The following is a 19,546-nucleotide window of genomic DNA, read 5'->3' as shown; positions in this document are numbered from 1 at the left end:
TATAAAAGTAAAAAGTTATTTATTTATTTATTACTATGCAAATAATTATCGAAGTTAATTTCGTGAGTAATGTTCAGTTTAATTCTAAAAAATGTTAATTTTTAAATATTTACCTCAATATTTTTAGAATTTCAAGAACTAAAACAGTGTCACAAATTACAAGAAAAATATAATAACTTAAAATACATATAATGGACATCTATGGTAAAAACAAACAAGGAGTACAAAAACAGTTATTAGAGTTTATAGGAAGTCCAGCTGAAATTGGATTTTCAAATAGTTTTACTTTTTCTCTTTCCTCTCCAAAACTTCATTAATTTTATTTAATCTTTTAGTAGATATGACCATCATTTCTGAAGCTAGTGAAACTACAGCAAAATCTTTCCTCTTTAATGCCTTCTGCAGATTTTTCTTCACTACTCCTAGCAGGTTCTCAGCAGCTTTCTTCTCTGGTCTTGCTTCTTTTCATTATTATTCTTGATAAAAGTAAAATATAATTTTACTAGGATATGAAAACCCAGTAAAAACTAGGAAAATAAGGACAAATTACTAAAACGTAGGACAAAGCAGGACATTTTACACAAAAGTACGAAAAGTAGGAAAAGTGGGAGCCCTGTATTTGGTTTTTGAAGTTCGTTGTAATTATTTCACGTAGTCAAAATACATTTTTTGGTTAGGTCTCATGTATTTCATTATAAACTGTTTAGTCAAACCAATGAATTTCAAGTTGCCAGACAAAATACATTTTAATATTAGATAATCAATTAATCAATTAATCAAAAGTAAATAAATAATAATTATTGTTATAAGCACTATTGTTTCAGTACACAGCAATGTGATTTTACCTGCTTTGGTGATATCTGGTAACAGGTGGCAACATTAAAAAGACGGCCATATTAGTTTCTCTTAGGAACTAATCTCACGTGAACTCCAGTATAGTAACAGAGTACGTATTCCGTAATTTTGCTTTTAATACGACATGGGATTAACTATCACTTCTTGAGAATTAGATAAATAAAATAATTTTGCATTCAATCGCGTACTGACATGCTGAAAGTCACTAAAATTGTGAACAACTGTAAGTTTAAAGCTGTTGAAAATTCAAGTTTCACTGATGGCAAAGTGAATTAGTAACAATATAAAACTAACGGTCTATATTTCTATGTGTATGTGTTATTACTCTACTAGAATGTCAGTCTGAAACATGTAGAACTTCATGCAGTGCAGCCACCATATCGCTTGAACCAGACGAAAATGACAGCTTTCACCTGTATCTGGCATACTCAAATTGTTCCATTCAATAATCATGACTCAACTTATACCGGATACATCCTTAAGTCAGAATTTTTACTTCAAGTAAATTGAGGTTTTAAATTGCTTATTTTACAATGCTTCACTAACTGCTATGGTTAATCTCGTGTCTGAGTGAGAAAGTGATAATGTTAGCGAAATTAGTCCAGGGTCCAGCGCCGGAAGTTACCCAGCATTTACTCTTAATGGACCGAGATAAAAACTTGGAAAAAACCTCAACCAGGTAACTTTTCCCAAGCACGATTTGAACCCGCGTCTGCACGTTTTACGGTCAGACATGCTAACCGTTACTTCACAACGGCGGAGAAGTAAACTAATCTACTCCAAATATACCGTAATGAATTCCTTCTTGATTTTTTTGTAGTCTACAATTATTAATCCTCTCTAGGGAACCTCCTTTCTATGTGAAATTTTTGGTGAACGACGATTCTGGTGCAGGTTTTCTCGAGGTAGGTACTCCCGCTTCCCCGGTTACTACTCTACGTTTTTTACGTAACTTATAACTATCCTTGTCAGCTGTGCTGTAGGAACGGAAAGCTACTGTACAGCACTAAATTTCCCGGAAGACAAAGTTCAAGACACATTCTATGACGCAAGTTAGCTCTGAAGTTGAAACCAAAACCTGAGCTTAATTCGGTATTCCTTTATATTTACGGTACTACACAAGCAAGGAAATAATTATTTCTAGGAATTTTCACTATTATATTTACGACTGTCAACATTCCAGACTTTACCGGGAAATTCCGATTTTTACATTTGTTTCCCTTTTCCCGACATAACCGTGGGCTCATATCGCATGAATGTTTGTCCGTTGTCAATGTAATGTTCCGTGTTTTCTTAGTGAAGGAAATACATTATGTTGACCCCATAACATGGGAGACCTGCCATGTGCCCATGTCCGGCCGAAGAAGTCTAATCTTAAAAAAAGAACTAAAAGTACGCTACGTTATAATTTATAGCCTATAGAGAATGTTGACAAACTTTCTAGGTATAAAAACAAGTGTAATATTAGAGATGCACAAAACTAACTGCCGCTCTCACTCGCTGTATTCGTTACACTTGTCTTTCGAGTACATGGTGTGAGGGGTGATAATATTGGTGATTCTGAACAAAAAAGTTTATATGAAAAGAGCGTCAGTCTCACGTCCTTCATTAGCACTCACATGCGGACGCAACCAAAACGACATTGGGTTGTAGTAGGATAGATGAAACGTACCCTGGGCGTTGGATCGGTCGCGGTGGAGTCATTTCTTGGCCACCGAGGTCACCCAACCTTATTCCGTTGGATTACTGTGTGTGTGGGATTGGCTTAAGAGCGACGTCTACAAGCGCAAAGTGGAAACAAGGGAGGAATTTCTCGCTCGCACTTTATAGCCTATGCTTGTGCTCAAGTAAAGGAATGTCCGAATCATCTCAGATAAGCAACACAGCAGCTGTCTACAAGAGCTACAAACTGCTTTGAAGTTGACGGTGAACTTTTTGAACATGTTCTGTAAAGAAAAGTACACAATTAAACAGAACATAAAGTAACAATGTTTTAATTTACTATTATCTGCAATTTTCCCGTTCCTCATTGTTTCCATTAGTTTTCTCCGAAACCGTTAAGAAGAGGACATATGTTCTTATAAACGTTTTCGTTCAGAATTACCAATATTATCACCCCCCAAACCATGTACCTTTCCTCATAAATCACCTGTGTAACTTATTAAATAGGCCTACTGTAAGCATATGTATTATTATTTCATTAAGAAATAATTTCTAAGAAGGTACAATGTTAGTTTTAAGAAAGAATGCCGTTTTTAACACACAAACAAACAAGAAGTACTTTCAGGTTCCTGATGGATGTAGCATGTTGCTCTTGAAGATAAGGTAATCGTAATATCTGGAGGGCTGAATGACATGATCTGCCTTTTATCCCTAAACCGCAGCCATCCTCCAGCAAAAAGAGCGAAACAAATCGAACATTCGTTAAACCGATTAATAAGGCAGTCCGCGTGACGGAAGAGCTTTGCATATTGCCTACAGTGCCAGGCGCTCAGTATCATCAAGAATTGTATTATTCTCAATCGATTTTGCAAGATTCTAGTTACTACTGCAATATCAATAACAAACCCATTTCGTTCTTCACTAGTGTGTATGTCATAAATGTGATCTGATGTTTTTGTATCCCCCATTAGCAAAAATCCAACAGTCTTAAATTTGGTGACCTTGAAGGTCAGGGCAAAAATTCAACTTGATAGAATGTAACTTCGTAAGGAATCACTTTCGACCCATGCTTGTTTGAATTCACCTGTTATGCTAAACTCTTGACCCAGATATTTTCTCTTCATATTATACTATGGGTTATTGATATACAGGATGAACACGTAAATAATGCCATTTATTGCAGGGAGTTATTCTTTAAGATGTTTCAAACAAAACTGCTTAATACAATTTTGCTTGTTTTTGCTTCCTTTTCAAGACAAAATTGTTTATATGAAACATTTCATAGCGTGTTTTGAGACAGCCATTGATTTAAATCCCAATATGCTCAGTCAATTTAAGAGAGCAGTACATTATGCTAATAAATGATTGAAATAATTTTTAGTTTTGTCCTTTAAATGAATAGCAAATTTTATCTGAACAAATGTAACTTTTCATTCTGAAAAGTAATTTTAAACTGGACAACCATTGCACTGCTACCTCTCTTTCGGTGCCTTCTAATAGGGGAAGAAAGGTAACCCGTACGCAGAGTAATCTGCCCGCCGCGCGCTTCAGCCCTTACTGGCTTGAATATGCACCGTTGCCTTAGGCTTTTATCTATTTCAGAAACTTAAAAAAAAAAAAAAATCGCTGAAAGCAAATAAGTTACGGAATGAGGCACTAACAAGCAGTGCTGAAAAGTGGTTTGCAGACCAATACAAACAATTTTTTCAAGGGTTAGAGTTTCTTTATGGACGTTGTGCTAAGTGTACAGTGTTAAAAGGCGATGCGATACGTTGAATAAATGTAAATATGTTTTAGGATACAGTAACGTTTTACTTGTTAGGTTAATAACTTATCAATATCGCCTCGTATACGTCAGTATTTTGTTTTCGGTGTGTGTAAAATAAATACACAGGAATTCACAATGGATTGCAAACATTTCACTAAGTGAAACGTGCGAGTTTATTGACTGTTACAAGTTACAATTTATTATTGCAGAAGATATCCTTAAAGGTCGTTTTATGTGGCGTAGTTCTTAATCGTGAGTTTGTCGGGAGTCACGGATTCAAAAAATAAATACAACTGAATAATTATGAGTACGGTAAAGGTAATTCCTCTAGACTTCATGAAGGCGCACTGGAGGCATAGATGTAGACAGCCATCCTTTCACGACCTTGGCACTAGAATGATCGCATCTCTGTGCTCAGAGGAAAAGCTGCACAGTATTAAAAACAATAATATTTTTAAGAAATACCCAGAGAAAATTACTACATGGTACTATTACAATACGTCACAATCCAGATTAAATGCCATTACTCTTACGGTTTTACTAATAAACCGTATATAGTTTTATACGAGACTTATGCAGAGCTGAGATAGAAAACATGCATAAGCGATGGATGTATAAACAGCCTGTAACTATACAATGGGAATTGCTTTGCTGCAGTTATATACACGAAGCGTTGTATATAGAGAAAAAAATGGCCGCCCCTCTAACAGCTGTTCGTATCGACTGTCATTTTATGATGATGGCTGCCTTGTAACCACAGAAGAAGAAACCAAAGAGCATAGAATAATTAGAGTAATATTGCTATAGCTTGTACTCTTTGACCAAAATATAATGTGGTAATCGATCAGAGCCAGTTGTACTATCGATACTTAACACGGTACACTAGAGCGCTCTACCGAATTCAATAGAGAATCTCAGATATTCTATTACCTTTCGTAAAGAAGTAATGACGTAGTTGTGTAATAGTTATACTATTATACATGACGTATGTAGTGATATTAAGGAATTTACACACGACTTATAAAAGAGCTACTCATTGTATAAGTATAAGCCAGTTAAACGTCTGTATATAGAGTTTTTATTAGTAAAACCGTTAACGTATAAATAGGGATTTTATGTTAAAAAAACAGTAACATTTTTTCTTTAATTATTACTGAAACAATTACTTTGAAATTAACAGAAAATTATTTACATCATTAATTAAATTCATAATTCAATGTCATTCGACTGTGAGGGGTGACAGCACTGCCTCTTTGGTGACATGAAGACAGTTGTTGCGGGAAAGAGAAATGACCGTTGTCTGCTTGCGCTGCTTCCTGGAAGTAGTCCCTGAAACAGCGTACATCGTTGCCAGATACCAAACGTATGTATTGCTGAACGATAAAATATGTAGGAATGTTCATGTACATTTCATAATGAAGAAAATTTGTACTTTTTATTTGGAAGTCTTTTTTTTTTTTTTGCGAATTCTCCATAAAACTTTTTTTTAATATCGTAATTAAGAAGTAATTTCGTGAATTTATATCGATTTCGTGAAAATTCGAGGATATGTTTCACTTAATTTTGGATTTCCATTAAGGGATTTGCATTTTCCATGCATAAAATTGAGTTTTTTTTTTACATGTTTCGCGTATATCGTTAATACCAAAAAATCACACCCCTACGTATACTGTAAATGTCTTAAATTCCATGTGCATTTGTTCAACGAAGGTAACTAGTAAAAGCGAATATGAACAAAATTTGTCCAATTTTTAATCCAATGTAACACCAAAATTTATAAAACTTTATTATTTTAGAAATATCAACAAAAGTGCAAATACTCGAACTCACATTTTCATGCTTGAAGAAGCACAGCATCTTCAGCTCACGGAACACGCGTTTGGAAGACACCAGCGACTGGAAGACGTTGGGCAACTTCTTGAGCGCGACCCTGCGTCCATCACGTGGGTCTGTCACCGCCCTGCAGAGAAAAACCAAACACAAGATTAAAACCTGCATAATTAATTATAAATACTCTTTGTTTAATTGTTAATAGCCAGCAGAGGATGCTTTCGAGCCCTGCCTCGCCGACTTTACATTTGATCATCCTCTTTCAGAATAAAATATTATGCAAGATAATGCCAAGTGTGTTGAATTTTTTTAAGGAAAATTAATGCCAGCGATACTAGTCTGAAAATGAAGACGAAGAAGAAGCATGCATCAGCTTAAAGGAACCTGTTCTTCCGTTCCAATGCAGAAAGCACTTGTTGGGTTTCCCACTTTTCGTTCTTTTCTTGCTCTTTGGTTTCGCTGATTAGCCTACTTCCTCGCTCTTATGTCCCCATTTGCATATGCTTGAAATATCTGTTCTAGACATGATAGCTGTGTTCAACCCATTTCAGCCAGTAGAATCGGTTTCATAGTACATAAATTACATATTCACGAACTATTATGTCACCTTCGCCTATCCTATATAGGCTATACCAGCTTTTACAGTGATCTAACTAAGATATTCGAACAAATACACAAAAGAAAAGGCACAATTTTTACGTCATAGATTTAATATAACTACACTACAATGAAGTGGCCAGTAGGCTATTAATGTGTAGCCCCTACCATCTTCAGACGTCATTAAATATACCGTAGTATACAAGTACAGTAACTTATCCGTTATTAAGGGGTTACGTATAGCTTACAGAAGTAAAATTTTAGAAATATCTAACATTTTTTCCCTCTATTACTGTATTTTGTACAATAATGAAAATTAGTATGTGTAAAACACTGTCCTTTTGCTAAATGAAAAAAATATATATATTTTTACGATTAAAAAAATTATTTACATTTTTGTTTTCAAAATTCAGTTCACTGTACAGTGATGAAGCGCTTCCCACATAACTCATAAACTATCCAATATTCTGTGATGAAATTTTTTGTGTGCATTTATGCATGTCATATCTACAGTACGATGCAAGATCACTTCTTTACCCTTGATAGATTGCCTGATAAAAAAAAATAAATTCATTTAAAAATGGTCAAATATCAATATTTCATTCTAACCTAAAATTTAAAAATGTTATTTATTAAAGAATGTAGTCGATATTGTAAACATGAGTTTCAGCAATAAAATAAAAAAGAGAGAACATGAAAAATTTAAAAGGTTTATGAGTTATGAGGGAAACGTTTCATCACTGGACAGTGAACTACCACCATTTTGAATTTTGAAAAAAAAATATATATATATATATATATATATATATATATATATGCATGATTTTTTTTAATCGTGGACATATTTTTTACTTATAGCAGAAGAACAGTGTTTTACACATACAAATTTTCATTACTGTACAAGAGACAGTAATGGAGGAAAAAATGTTTAATATTTCCAAAAAATGTAATGCTGTAAGCTGTACCTAACCCCTTAAAATGCACGATTTCGAATAACTAACAATTCATAATAGTGCACAAAATGAATATTTATAATACGTATTTCGATTGCCGCATGATTTTCACATAATACTGCAATAGCTTCGTTAAGAGAACCCAATTCAAGGTCGTGTTTCCCTTTATTTTAATTCAAGAAACTCAACACAGGTGCGGCCACGGGATGTTAACTCAGACGGCAGGTGCGTTTGCCAGCTGACTCGGAATTACGCTCGGGCATGAATTCGATTCCCGATTGAGCTGATTAACTGGTGGGATTTTTTCCGAGATTTTTCCAACTGTAAGGCGAATGTCAGGTGATCTGACGAATTCTTGCCCTCATCTCGCCACTATCACAATTCCATGTACGCTGAATAACTCTAACTTAGTTGTTGATAAAGCATCGTTAAATAACAAACTTAAAAGAAACACACAGGTCTTGTAGCCTACTTGTGTTGGAAGTGTTGTTACTGAAACACCTGCTAATTTCTACACAGATCTACATTAATTTACGCTATTCTCAAATACTGCTATTGCAATTATGAGCAAAAAAAAATACTGACGTAAAACATATTGCTAAAGCTTAACTTTAAACACACGCAAGCACAACCACTCGTAGTCAGGCAAGAGGCCCGTTTGTCTGCTAATTCGGAGCTGCACTCGGATGTGAGTTCGATTCTCGCTCGGCCTGATTATCTGGTTGGGTTTTTTCCGAGGTTTTCCTCAACTGTAAGCCGGATGCAAGGTAATCCCACGGCAAATTATCGGCCTCATCTCATCAAATATATCTTGCTATCATGCTAACCTACTGATATAGCGTCATTAAATAGGCCTACGTAAAAAAAAACTTCGGCAGTTAATGCAGCTTTTCTGCTTAAAAACTATCGATCGTATGATGGTTTATGTTCACGACATCCAAATAAGAACTAGGAAATTCAATACAAAATAAACATTTAGATAATCATTATTCTCTTAAAGATCCTGTTACAGATATAACAGACATACCATCAGCAAAACGGTAAATTATTGTTTGTTTTCGTTTAATCAACTGTCCGAAGACAAGTCTGAACCCCACAAGTGATTCCAAGAAGGCACCACTTATGAGGCAACTAGTCCAGGGGATACATTGCATACATTGCCCACTAGCTACATATTACACTAATAAGACTTCAGATGCACACAAACAATTGTTCTTCTTCTGACACATATCATCAAGTGAGACGTAGTGCCTGATAATAGGTGTACATATCAGCCAGAACCTCAAACAGAGGACAGAAAATGATTGTAATTCAATAATTTTTCCATTTACTATCATCATCATCATTATTATTATTATTATTATTATTATTATTATTATTATTATTATTATTGCCTTACAGGATAGTACAAAAACAATATCGAAATTCATAAGCAAATGCAATTATGCCTATAATTAAAAATAAAAAATGAACATTATTTCAATTAATTTATCGTATTAGCAAGTGCAATTATGCCTATATTAAAAATTAAAAAATGGACATCATGTCGATGAATTTATCGTATTATCTGTGTTGAAGTAAAGAAAGTCAATATAAGACTTTATTTGGTGAAATATCAATATCTACTATAAACAATATTTTATATGGACCTATTGAGAATGTTCTTTCTACGTAATGGTGCATTACCGGTACCCACATAACACAGAAACCAAAAGAATATTTGGCTGAAAATGCTCGCAATTATTAAGTAGCCTATATACTAAAATAATTCAGAGTTCTCTTCTGTAAGGAAATCTGAGCTTTAAAAAGTACAAAATCATTACAAGTATAATATGTTTCCTTACAGAAGTAGATAAATATGCACAGAAAACACTTTCCCATCCAATTAAACGACAACTGTACATTCACAAGCTGTGGCATAATATATAGGTTATATAAAATATAGGCAAAGATGTAACTTTTGTGTACGTCTCAGGATTTTAAAAGCAAGATAGATTTGTAATATTATTCTCGGTTATTATTGCACCATAATAATATTATATCATAGTTATTAGAGCCAACTCCATAATGTAATATTACGTAACACACTTCATATAAAACACATTTATACCGTAGGCCTAGTTTTGAACTTGCTAGTATCATGCCACATTCCTGTGGTTGCTCGCACCTGGACAGATCGCCTTAATCCAGGACCTTGCCAATTCATCATGTAGGCCTAGCCATTGTTTGCATTTCGACCCAGGAAGGAATCTGATGCTGTTCCGGTGTTTGTATTAACCAGATAAGATAAGGTAAAGTGTTTTGCTTTGCTTCACAAAAAACTTGGTTTTAGGAAAAAAAAAATAATAACTGAAGTGAAACCGTTGTTGCGAGAAACTTGACGTAAACACGTCGTCTATTAAAATTATTCTTGGGGATAGTCACTATTTGACAACATGGTGTTTGAGCGAACTCGCCAGTCTTGTGTACGTCGTGCTCAGGCATGTGTAAACAATGGAAGGGGACACATTGAGCATCTTTTGTAAATGTTGAGAAGTTTACAAACATGTACTTGTGAAAAAAAAAAAACAAAAACAAAACAAGTATGACCATTTCCCCAATAAATAAGCATTTTCTGTCAAATTTTCATATAAGGAATTGCTCTTATTTCTTATCCAAGAGCAAGCGTTTTCCAAACATACTTATGACTCACCCTGTATATATAATATATATATTTTTTTTTATTACTTTAATAGATTTATTTCTACTCCCACAGTTATTGTCATAAAGCCTCCTCTTCCACTCAACCAGTATAAGAACAATAACAAATATAAAAATTACATACAGGAACAATATACAATTAATATTTACTTACTGGTTTTTAAGGAACCCGGAGGTTCATTGCCGCCCTCACATAAGCCCGCCATTGGTCCCTATCCTGAGCAAGATTAATCCAGTCTCTACCATCATATCCCACCTTCCTCAAATCCATTTTAATATTATCTTCCCATCTACGTCTTGGTCTCCCCAAAGGTATTTTTCCCTCCGGCTTCCCAACTAACACTCTATATGCATTTCTGGATTCGCCCATATGTGCTACATGCCCTGCCCATCTCAAACGTCTGGATTTAATGTTCCTAATTATGTCAGGTGAAAAATACAATGCGTGCAGTTCTGCGTTGTGTAACTTTCTCCATTCTCCTGTAACTTTATCCCTCTTAGCCCCAAATATTTTCCTAAGCACCTTATTATCAAACACCCTTAACCTATATTCCTCTCTCAGAGTGAGAGTCCAAGTTTCACAACCATAAAGAACAACCGGTACTGTTTTATAAATTCTAACTTTCAGATTTTTTGACAGCAGACTAGATGACAAAAGCTTCTCAACCGAATATTAACAGGCATTTCCCATATTTATTCTGTGTTTAATTTCCTCCCGAGTATCATTTATATTTGTTACTGTTGCTCCCAGGTATTTGAATTTTTACACCTCTTCAAAGGATAAATTTCCAACCTTTATATTTCCATTTCGTACAATCTTCTCGTCACGAGACATAATCATATATTTTGTCTTTTCGGAATTTACTTCCAAACCTATCATTTACTTGCTTCAAGTAAAATTCCCGTAATTTCCCTAATCATTTGTGGATTTTCTCCTAGGTGATAGTGCATCTCCTTCTTTTAGCCCACAGTGAATTGGAAACGCATCTAACAGAAACTGACCTAAGTTATACGAACTCTGCTGTACGTTTCACTGAGACCATTTTAATTAACCGAACTAGTTTCTTGGAAATACCAAATTCAATAAGAATATCATATAAAACTTCTCTCTTAACCGAGTCATATGCCTTTTTGAAATCTATGAATAACTGATGCACTGTACCCTTATACTCCTAATAATAATAATAATAATAATAATAATAATAATAATAATAATAATAATAATAATAATGATATCAATAATTTTATGCGGATTTTCAAAGTTGCCATTTTTAAATGTTCTTCTTAATCCAAAGGGGATCACAAGTATGTCTATTAAAGAAGGTAGTTCATGTCATTACAGGCGTACACTTCCCCGATGCATACCAACAACATAGTTTAATGTTAAAAACTGATCACAAAGAGAATGGAGATACCGTTTCCACATAGTACAGTGCAACAACATGCTGCATGGTTAACGTCACTCGCCATGCCGACGCAATGACGAACTTCCTGCGCGCGAGGGGGAGGCCGGACCTCAGAGCGTTGACACGACACGTAAATCCTAGTCAAAGAGCTGCCACAGTGAAACGCACTTCCCACGCGAACGGCATATTTCTGTACATTAACAGTTTAACACATAAACAATGTCGTATTTTTTAGTGCGCTGGAATGCGGTCTTAGCTTCGAACTCCACCACAGACATCGGTCCTATGTTGTCGGCTGACACTGAATAGGCCTATAAGAGGATTTCATGATCATGATCGCTTATTGTCACACTGAAAAACTCTTGACAGTGAGGCAGGGATTACTGTAAAAGACTTCGACATCCTGCTACAAACTTTCACTAAAAACTAAAATTATTGCGTAACAGCATATTTTCAAATCCGTATGTAGCTGAAAGTTTAAGGTTACGTTTCGGTCGTGAATGTCGGTAGGCTACTGTTTGAACTGCTGTCGACCCACTGTTAACTCTTAAATTGGCAAAACTTAATTTCTCACATTAGTTTATTAAACCGTGTCGGACTGTAAAGAAAACAACTATCGCAATGTCCATATTTTATGTGTTGTACAATATTATTTACTTACAAATGGCTTTTCAGGAACCAGAAGGTTCATTGCCGTCCTCACATAAGCCCGCCATCTGTCCCTATCCTGTGCAAGATTAATCCAGTCTCTATCATCATATCCCACCTCCCTCACATCCATTTTAATATTATCCTCCCATCTACGTCTCGGCCTCCCCAAAGGTCTTTTTCCCGCCGGTCTCCCAACTAACACTCTATATGCATTTCTGGATTCGCCCATACGTGCTACATGCCCTGCCCATCTCAAACGTCTGGATTTAATGTTCCTAATTATGTGAGGTGAAGAATACAATGCGTGCAGTTCTGCGTTGTGTAACTTTCTCCATTCTTCTGTAACTTCATCCCTCTTAGCCCCAAATATTTTCCTAAGCACCTTATTATCAAACACCCTTAACCTATATTCCTCTCTCAGAGTGAGAGTCCAAGTTTCACAACCATAAAGAACAACCGGTAATATAACTGTTTTATAAATTCTAACTTTCAAATTTTTTGACAGAAGACTAGATGACAAAAGCTTCTCAACCGAATAATAACACGCATTTCCCATAGCCTATATATTCTGCATTTAATTTCCTCCTGAGTGCCATTTATATTTGTTACTGTTGCTCCAAGATATTTGTATTTTTCCACCTCTTCGAAGGATAAATCTCCAATTTTTATATTTCCATTTCGTACAATATTCTGGTCACGAGACATAATTATATACTTTGTATTTTCGGGATTTACTTCCAAACCGATCGCTTTACTTGCTTCAAGTAAAATTTCCGTATTTTTCCTAATCGTTTGTGGATTTTCTCCTAACATATTTACGTCATCCGCATAGACAAGCAGCTGATGTAACCCGTTCAATTCCAAACCCTCTCTGTTATTCTAAACTTTCCTACTGGCATATTCTAAAGCGAAGTTAAAAAGTAACGGTGATAGTGCATCTCCCTGCTTTAGCCCGCAGTGAATTGGAAAAGCATCAGATAGAAACTGACCTATACTGACTCTGCTGTATGTTTCACTAAGACACATTTTAATTAATCGAACTAGTTTCTTGGGAATATCAAATTCAATAAGAATATCATATAATACTTCCCTCTTAACCGAATCATATGCCTTTTTGAAATCTATGAATAACTGATGTACTGTACCCTTATACTCCTATTTTTTCTCCATTATCTGTCCAATACAAAAAATCTGATCAATAGTCGAGCTATTACGCCTAAAACCACACTGATGATCCCCAATAATTTTATCTACGTACGGAGTTAATCTTCTCAAAAGAATATTGGACAAAATTTTGTACGTCAACAAAAGTGATATTCCTCGAAAGTTACCACAGTTGGTTTTGTCCCCCTTCTTAAAAATAGGTACAATTATGGACTCCTTCCATTGTTCTGGTACAATTTCCTTTTCCCAAATAGCAAGTACAAGTTTATAAATTTCGCTATATAATTCACTTCCACCCTCTTGTATTAATTCTGCTGGAATTTGATCGATACCTGGAGACTTGTACTTTTTCAGATTTTCTATCGCAATTTCGACTTCTGAAAGCGTGGGTTCAATACAATATTATAGTAGTGTTAAATTAATTTTCCTACCATTTTTTTTCTATTGCTGTATTAAAATTACAGGATATAGCCTATTAACCTGTTGTATCCTATACGATATTTTGCGAATTTAAGAGTTAAGCTGCGGATTCTAATAATTATGCAGTAACAATCATGCAAATATGCTCAAAAAGATTAGAAAAAAGTGCATTAAAAGATAAAATATACACACACTCAAGTAAGACACTTTCTCTTCGCTACATACCGTTTTTCGACGCATTTTTGTACGAGATGCAATCTGAAAATGCTGATGCACTTAGTGTAATTTCGTATTTCATATTTTAAACCATTCCTGCTAGCGGTATGGGAACAAAAAGTTTTTCACGGTTTGCAGAATGCAATTGTTGTTTAGTCAACTATCCGGAGACTGGTTTGAACCTCACAAGTGATATCGACATGGTACTATTTATGAGACAACTAGGCCAGGAGATAATGGGGTAGAGTGGTCAGTTTCTTTCCCCTTCCATTGCAAACATCGCTGATTAGTTGCATATTACTACTAATCAGACTTTTTAATGCCAAAAAATTATATTTCATAGTATTTTGGTAAAATTTGCAAATTTAATTAAAATCTTCACATTTTTTCACATTGTGCAAAATTCCTTCCTCCCATTCCTGTTAATATATCTGTAACTATCACTGAACAGGGCCTTCCAGATATTATAAAGAGACGAGATGAAAACCCGCGACACTCACTTCAACATTCTGGGATACCCAAGAATAAGTGAAATCGTGTAATTTCCCTTTAGTCATTGAACTAGTAGCGTCAATGAATTTGAGAAGCCAAAACAAAATAAGTAGTTCTTATTCCACCTTAGCTTACTGTTTCGAATCCAGTAAAAGTATTTTGAGTGTTGTCATGTCTACTTCTATACCTGTAAAATTAATGTTTTAAGCGGGCTTCAACAATCAATGTTGCTGTCTACTTAATTTCAACTCTTTTTGTAAATTTATGGGTTTTTCATCGTACAAAACAGTATTCACTCACAGCTCACACAAGGTCTAATCTTTAACCAGAAAATATAGAAAAGTTGCTTGTGTCGTATTGTAACCAATGTTGGATCCAGCCAATGCAAGAACTTTTTTTTCTCTCTTCAATGTAAAAAAATTTAGTTCCCTAATTCTTGTTCTCAGGTAAGGATTTTATGATGCTCGAAGACTGTTTAATGATGCATATTTGTAGTATTTTCTTTGATAGCATATTAAATATAGACTAAACTATTAACATCTAAATTTTTATTTTGTAAATAATGATATAAACTTGCTCCAAATGGTTTAGGAACGAAGATATTTGTGCTGAAATATTTCATATTTTCATATTTTTACGAAATAACTTTAATATTTATGCAAAATTTCTTCATATTCTTCCGGTTTACAGTTATTATTTAAAATATAAATCAATGAGGAACAAGGTCATCTTTCGAAAGATAGCAAAATTTTTTACGAGAAATTCTGTGTGCAAATAAGCCTTTTCTGTTTGAAGTAAATGAAATATTGGTTTCTTTATAGTCAGTTAGGCCTATATGTATGTATAGATTTACATTCTTGAAATAGACTGGGATGAATGTTTGCAAAATGACTATTGAAACGTAAATGTATAAAGTTAACGCCAGTATTAATCCTGCTGTCTTAATAATCTGAAGAGTTTAAACCTTGCTGTTAAAATACTTTTGATAAATAATTCTTTACAGTGCGCAAGAGTACTTGGATAATGATTTCATTTAAATATTTTTATCTCTATCGTAGCATATTGCAAAGTGATTTTGTTTTGTAGTATACTGTAGGCCTATTTGTTTTTACGTATTTTTATTGTGTACTCTTCTATTTGACTTAATCTATTGCAGTAGTATTGCTAAATGGCTATATTAAATGAAATTAAAATTAAATATGTTCTTCGCAATCGTCTAAGGCAGAGTTTCTTAAACTTTTTTTGAAGGAGGACCACTTTTTAAAGTCAGAACAGTTCCGCGGACCACCTTACTCTTGTTCCCTTCGAAAGCAAATTTATCATTTTCGTAGGATATTTTAATGCCAAAAGGCCTATATTTATATTTTAAAACTGAATTAAGGTTCGGTACTTTGGTCCTCTGTTATGAATTCGGGTGGTCCCTGGCTGGGTTACAGGCGCGGCGCTAGCTGTGCAGGGAAAAGATGTCGAGAAACACCACGTGTATAGTGCTTTAAATCCCCCTTTTGTTGCTGAGAGTAGAGTGGGAAGTTGATAGACGGGTAGGGTAATAAATTTCATAAAATGCAGTACTGGGAGAAAAAGTGAAATTCGATTGCCATGTGTCATTTCCAAACTCTGAGATTTTAAGCTATAGTGGATACGCAATTCGTTTGAATTTTATTTTTTCTTCTGTCTTTTTTAAAAGACTACAAGGACAGACCACGAGGACCACAGTTTGAGAAACACTGGTCTAAGGTACTCTGTACTCTGACGGTCAATATATTGGCTATGAGATCCAAAGTTCGCGGGTTCAACTCTGTCCGAGGGCGATAAAATCCGCAATTATTTCCTTCAAAATTGAATAGGTCCAGTATCGTAGAAATATGGCACGTCAAAGGACTCTGTCCCTGCACACAACGAGCCTATATCAGTCTCCTAAATGCGCATGGGTTTGTTCCACTATCCATTTACGATCAATACTGTGTGTCCCTGACAGAATTCAATATGAGTGTGGTCCACCACTGCGGAGTAACACAATGTTTGACGGCGAAACGAGCGGTCCCGGGTTCAAATACTGGTTGGGATAAGTTATCTGGTTGATGTTTTTCCCCCCATTAAGAGCAAATTCTGGGTAACTTTCGGCGCTGGACCCTGGACTCATTTCGCTGGCATAAACAGCGCTAGACAGCCAACCAGGGCCGTAACCAGCAGACAGCACTACGGATTTGTTCTGATCTTCCTAGGGTTGCAACTGAACTAGGTCTTCAGCTGAATGTTTTCTTTTTGACATTGGATATAATTTAATAAACATCTTAAATAAAATTATTAATTTAATATTTATCTACTAATTATTATTATTAGTCTAAAACAATAATGAAACCATGAATTTTGAACATTTTAAAAGATACTTAAAAGGATTGAAGTGAAACATAGTGAACCTAAAAATAGCCGTCATCTTCTGTTTGTCTCACTGTTTAAATGTTTCAGAAACTCGGTAATATTCAGACCCTTTGTCTCATTCTTCTCTAAATCCAACAACACCAATTCGCTTCAAGTTGACTTTTCATATTCCGTCGTGGTCTATCAATCCTGGTAAAGACTGAGTTCACTAAACAAACAAAACAAATATAGGCCTACTTTTACGTTACTATTTATTGCTTCTCGTCGGGACATTGTTACCTCTATAGTGCTAGTTTACTATTACTTTTCTCCCATTATATTGATAATAGTAACAGAAGTGATTGTTGCATGGGAAGATAGCGGAAGAATGGACTCTATCTGCCTTCCTACCTCTCTTGATCAGTCAATTTCTGCGTGTCTGAAAAAATCGCTCTTGACAAGTAGGCCTATATAAGGATAAATTACTATTGGACATGAATAACAGTGTCCACCAGTTCGATAACCGGCTTCTTCGTAAAGAGTTGTTCATTTTTCAATTTACTTTATACTTTCTATAGAAGTAAGAAATACTTGTAACAGTAGACAACCAATGCTTATAAATACACTGTCTTTCATAAATCAATTTTGTTTGAACAACGAATACGTTTGAATATGATTCTTTGCATCGAGTCTAAAGTGTTTCGTCAGATCGACTTTGATGACATCATCAATGCTTTCTCTGTGAAGAAGTGCGAAGGAAATGTTTATAATTCACAAGCAAGATGCATGTATTTTGATTCCAGTAATTTACTGTCCTCTGAATTGTAACATTTCATTTCAACTAAGCATGAGTTCTATACGAATAATTGCTCATAAACTGTTTGTGGGAGTTGGGGGCGGGAAATTTTAACACTGCCTAGGGGCGGCACTGTACCTAAACCCGGCCCTAGTTGTGATGTGTTATTTTAAAAATAAATTAAATTGAAAGACAAAAAAAAAAATCGACAATATAATGATCACTTAAATGTGCGTCTATTTCTAATATTAAGTTGAAAAAAACCACAGGTAAAAATTATTTAATGGAATGATACTTTATTTTAAACTTCACTTTATAAATTGTAACGTCAGGGGAAAATGACTGGAAAACAGGGAAATTTCAGGGAATTTTTAAAGTAGCTTTGAGTGGACGCCACGAATAATCAGCTACATACGGGCTATTCCATCTCAAATCGACCGAAATATAGAGGAAATTGACCTTGCAATTTTTAAATACAATGAAACTTTTTCTGTCCGTTGACAACTGTGGTACAATGCTTTGTGCAAAGTTTGAGGCATCAGAACTCCATAGTGTTTAAATTAAAAATATTTAAATTTATCGTATTTTCATAAAATTAGCAACTTTAAACTGTTGTGGCTCCGAAACCCTTTCACTCAATGATCAAAATCATGGTTTATTTTGATGCTGAGAAATTAAAGTTTATATTGACATGTAAACAGTTTTTCTTACTTTTTATGGAAATGGTGAAATTTAGATTTTTCTTCATTAAGACGCCTTTGCCCACGAAAAAATATATTTAAAATATACAGTTAGATTCCGCATTGAAAGTACAAATAAACACATATTTTTTACTGGTGCACCGTTGATAAGGAAATATTGAAAATATCAAATGAAGAAAATAAATAGTACGCGCGTGAACTAACCAGCTGACTGTAGGTAGTCGAGACAAGCAAGGCCAGGAGACAAACACGATATGTGTCGTCTAGCAGTCATGGTTGGGCTAGCTTTATCACAAGTTTTCATAAATACAGGAGTAAAGTGACGCCCAATGCTCGCTTATCTTCAGCTCTCGGCCAGTGTGTGGGGTACTGCGCCGTTCATGTCTAGGCGTGTGAAAATAATCTATTTAATACCCTCGAAACTTATTGCCGAGCCACTAAGCAAACAATGCCGAATCCCTCTTAATAATGCAAGGTTTTTTCTCAATATTTTTTACATTTTTACAAATGGGCAAAAAGCCTAAAAGTAAGTAAAATCTGATTTTCTGTCTCTGTATATAATAAAAATAAGTATTACTTCTTATCATAATCTACTAAATGTCAGCTTCAAAATGAGCTCCCGTTCAATGTTCTGCAGTAAATGGTTCCAGAGTTCTGAGCGCTGAAAGAGGCTTGTTTTTATAAAATACGCTAAATTTGTCGCTCAATAGTACGAAAACCGTTTGACTTTCGATAGTATATTTTTGAAAATGCACTCTCCTCAGCACCTTGTATAAATAGGGAAAAAATTAGAGTATTAAAAAAATGCGAGGTTTTTTACTGATCGATTTCATATGGAATAGCCCATATAGTAGTTCTTTAAAGGTTACGAGGATACAAAATGGTGTAATGAAAGTCTTGTGAATAGAAGAAGATAGCAGTAGTTGTTAGGAAAGCATGTCAACTTTGTTCAGTACATAATACAGTTAGTTAGT

The 19,546-nt window shown here is 34.8% G+C and overlaps 1 protein-coding gene across 2 annotated transcripts in view; it reads right to left on the bottom strand.

Annotated features, from left to right (window-relative positions):
* The window catches only part of nmo (serine/threonine-protein kinase nemo), a 329,069-nt gene that overhangs the window by 123,662 nt on the left and 185,861 nt on the right, over window positions 1-19,546 (bottom strand). For both annotated transcript variants that reach the window (XR_011336158.1, XM_069847645.1), the window contains exon 2: window positions 6,116-6,245. Coding sequence is in view for 1 of the 2 variants with exons in the window: in XM_069847645.1 (XP_069703746.1) it covers window positions 6,116-6,245 (130 nt within the window). In the remaining variant the exon portion in view is untranslated. The remainder of the gene's footprint in view (window positions 1-6,115; window positions 6,246-19,546) is intronic.

Source organism: Periplaneta americana, chromosome 15 (assembly GCF_040183065.1).
Source record: "Periplaneta americana isolate PAMFEO1 chromosome 15, P.americana_PAMFEO1_priV1, whole genome shotgun sequence".
Classification (NCBI taxonomy): Eukaryota; Metazoa; Arthropoda; class Insecta; order Blattodea; family Blattidae; genus Periplaneta; species Periplaneta americana.
This window is presented reverse-complemented; position numbering and strand designations above follow the sequence as displayed.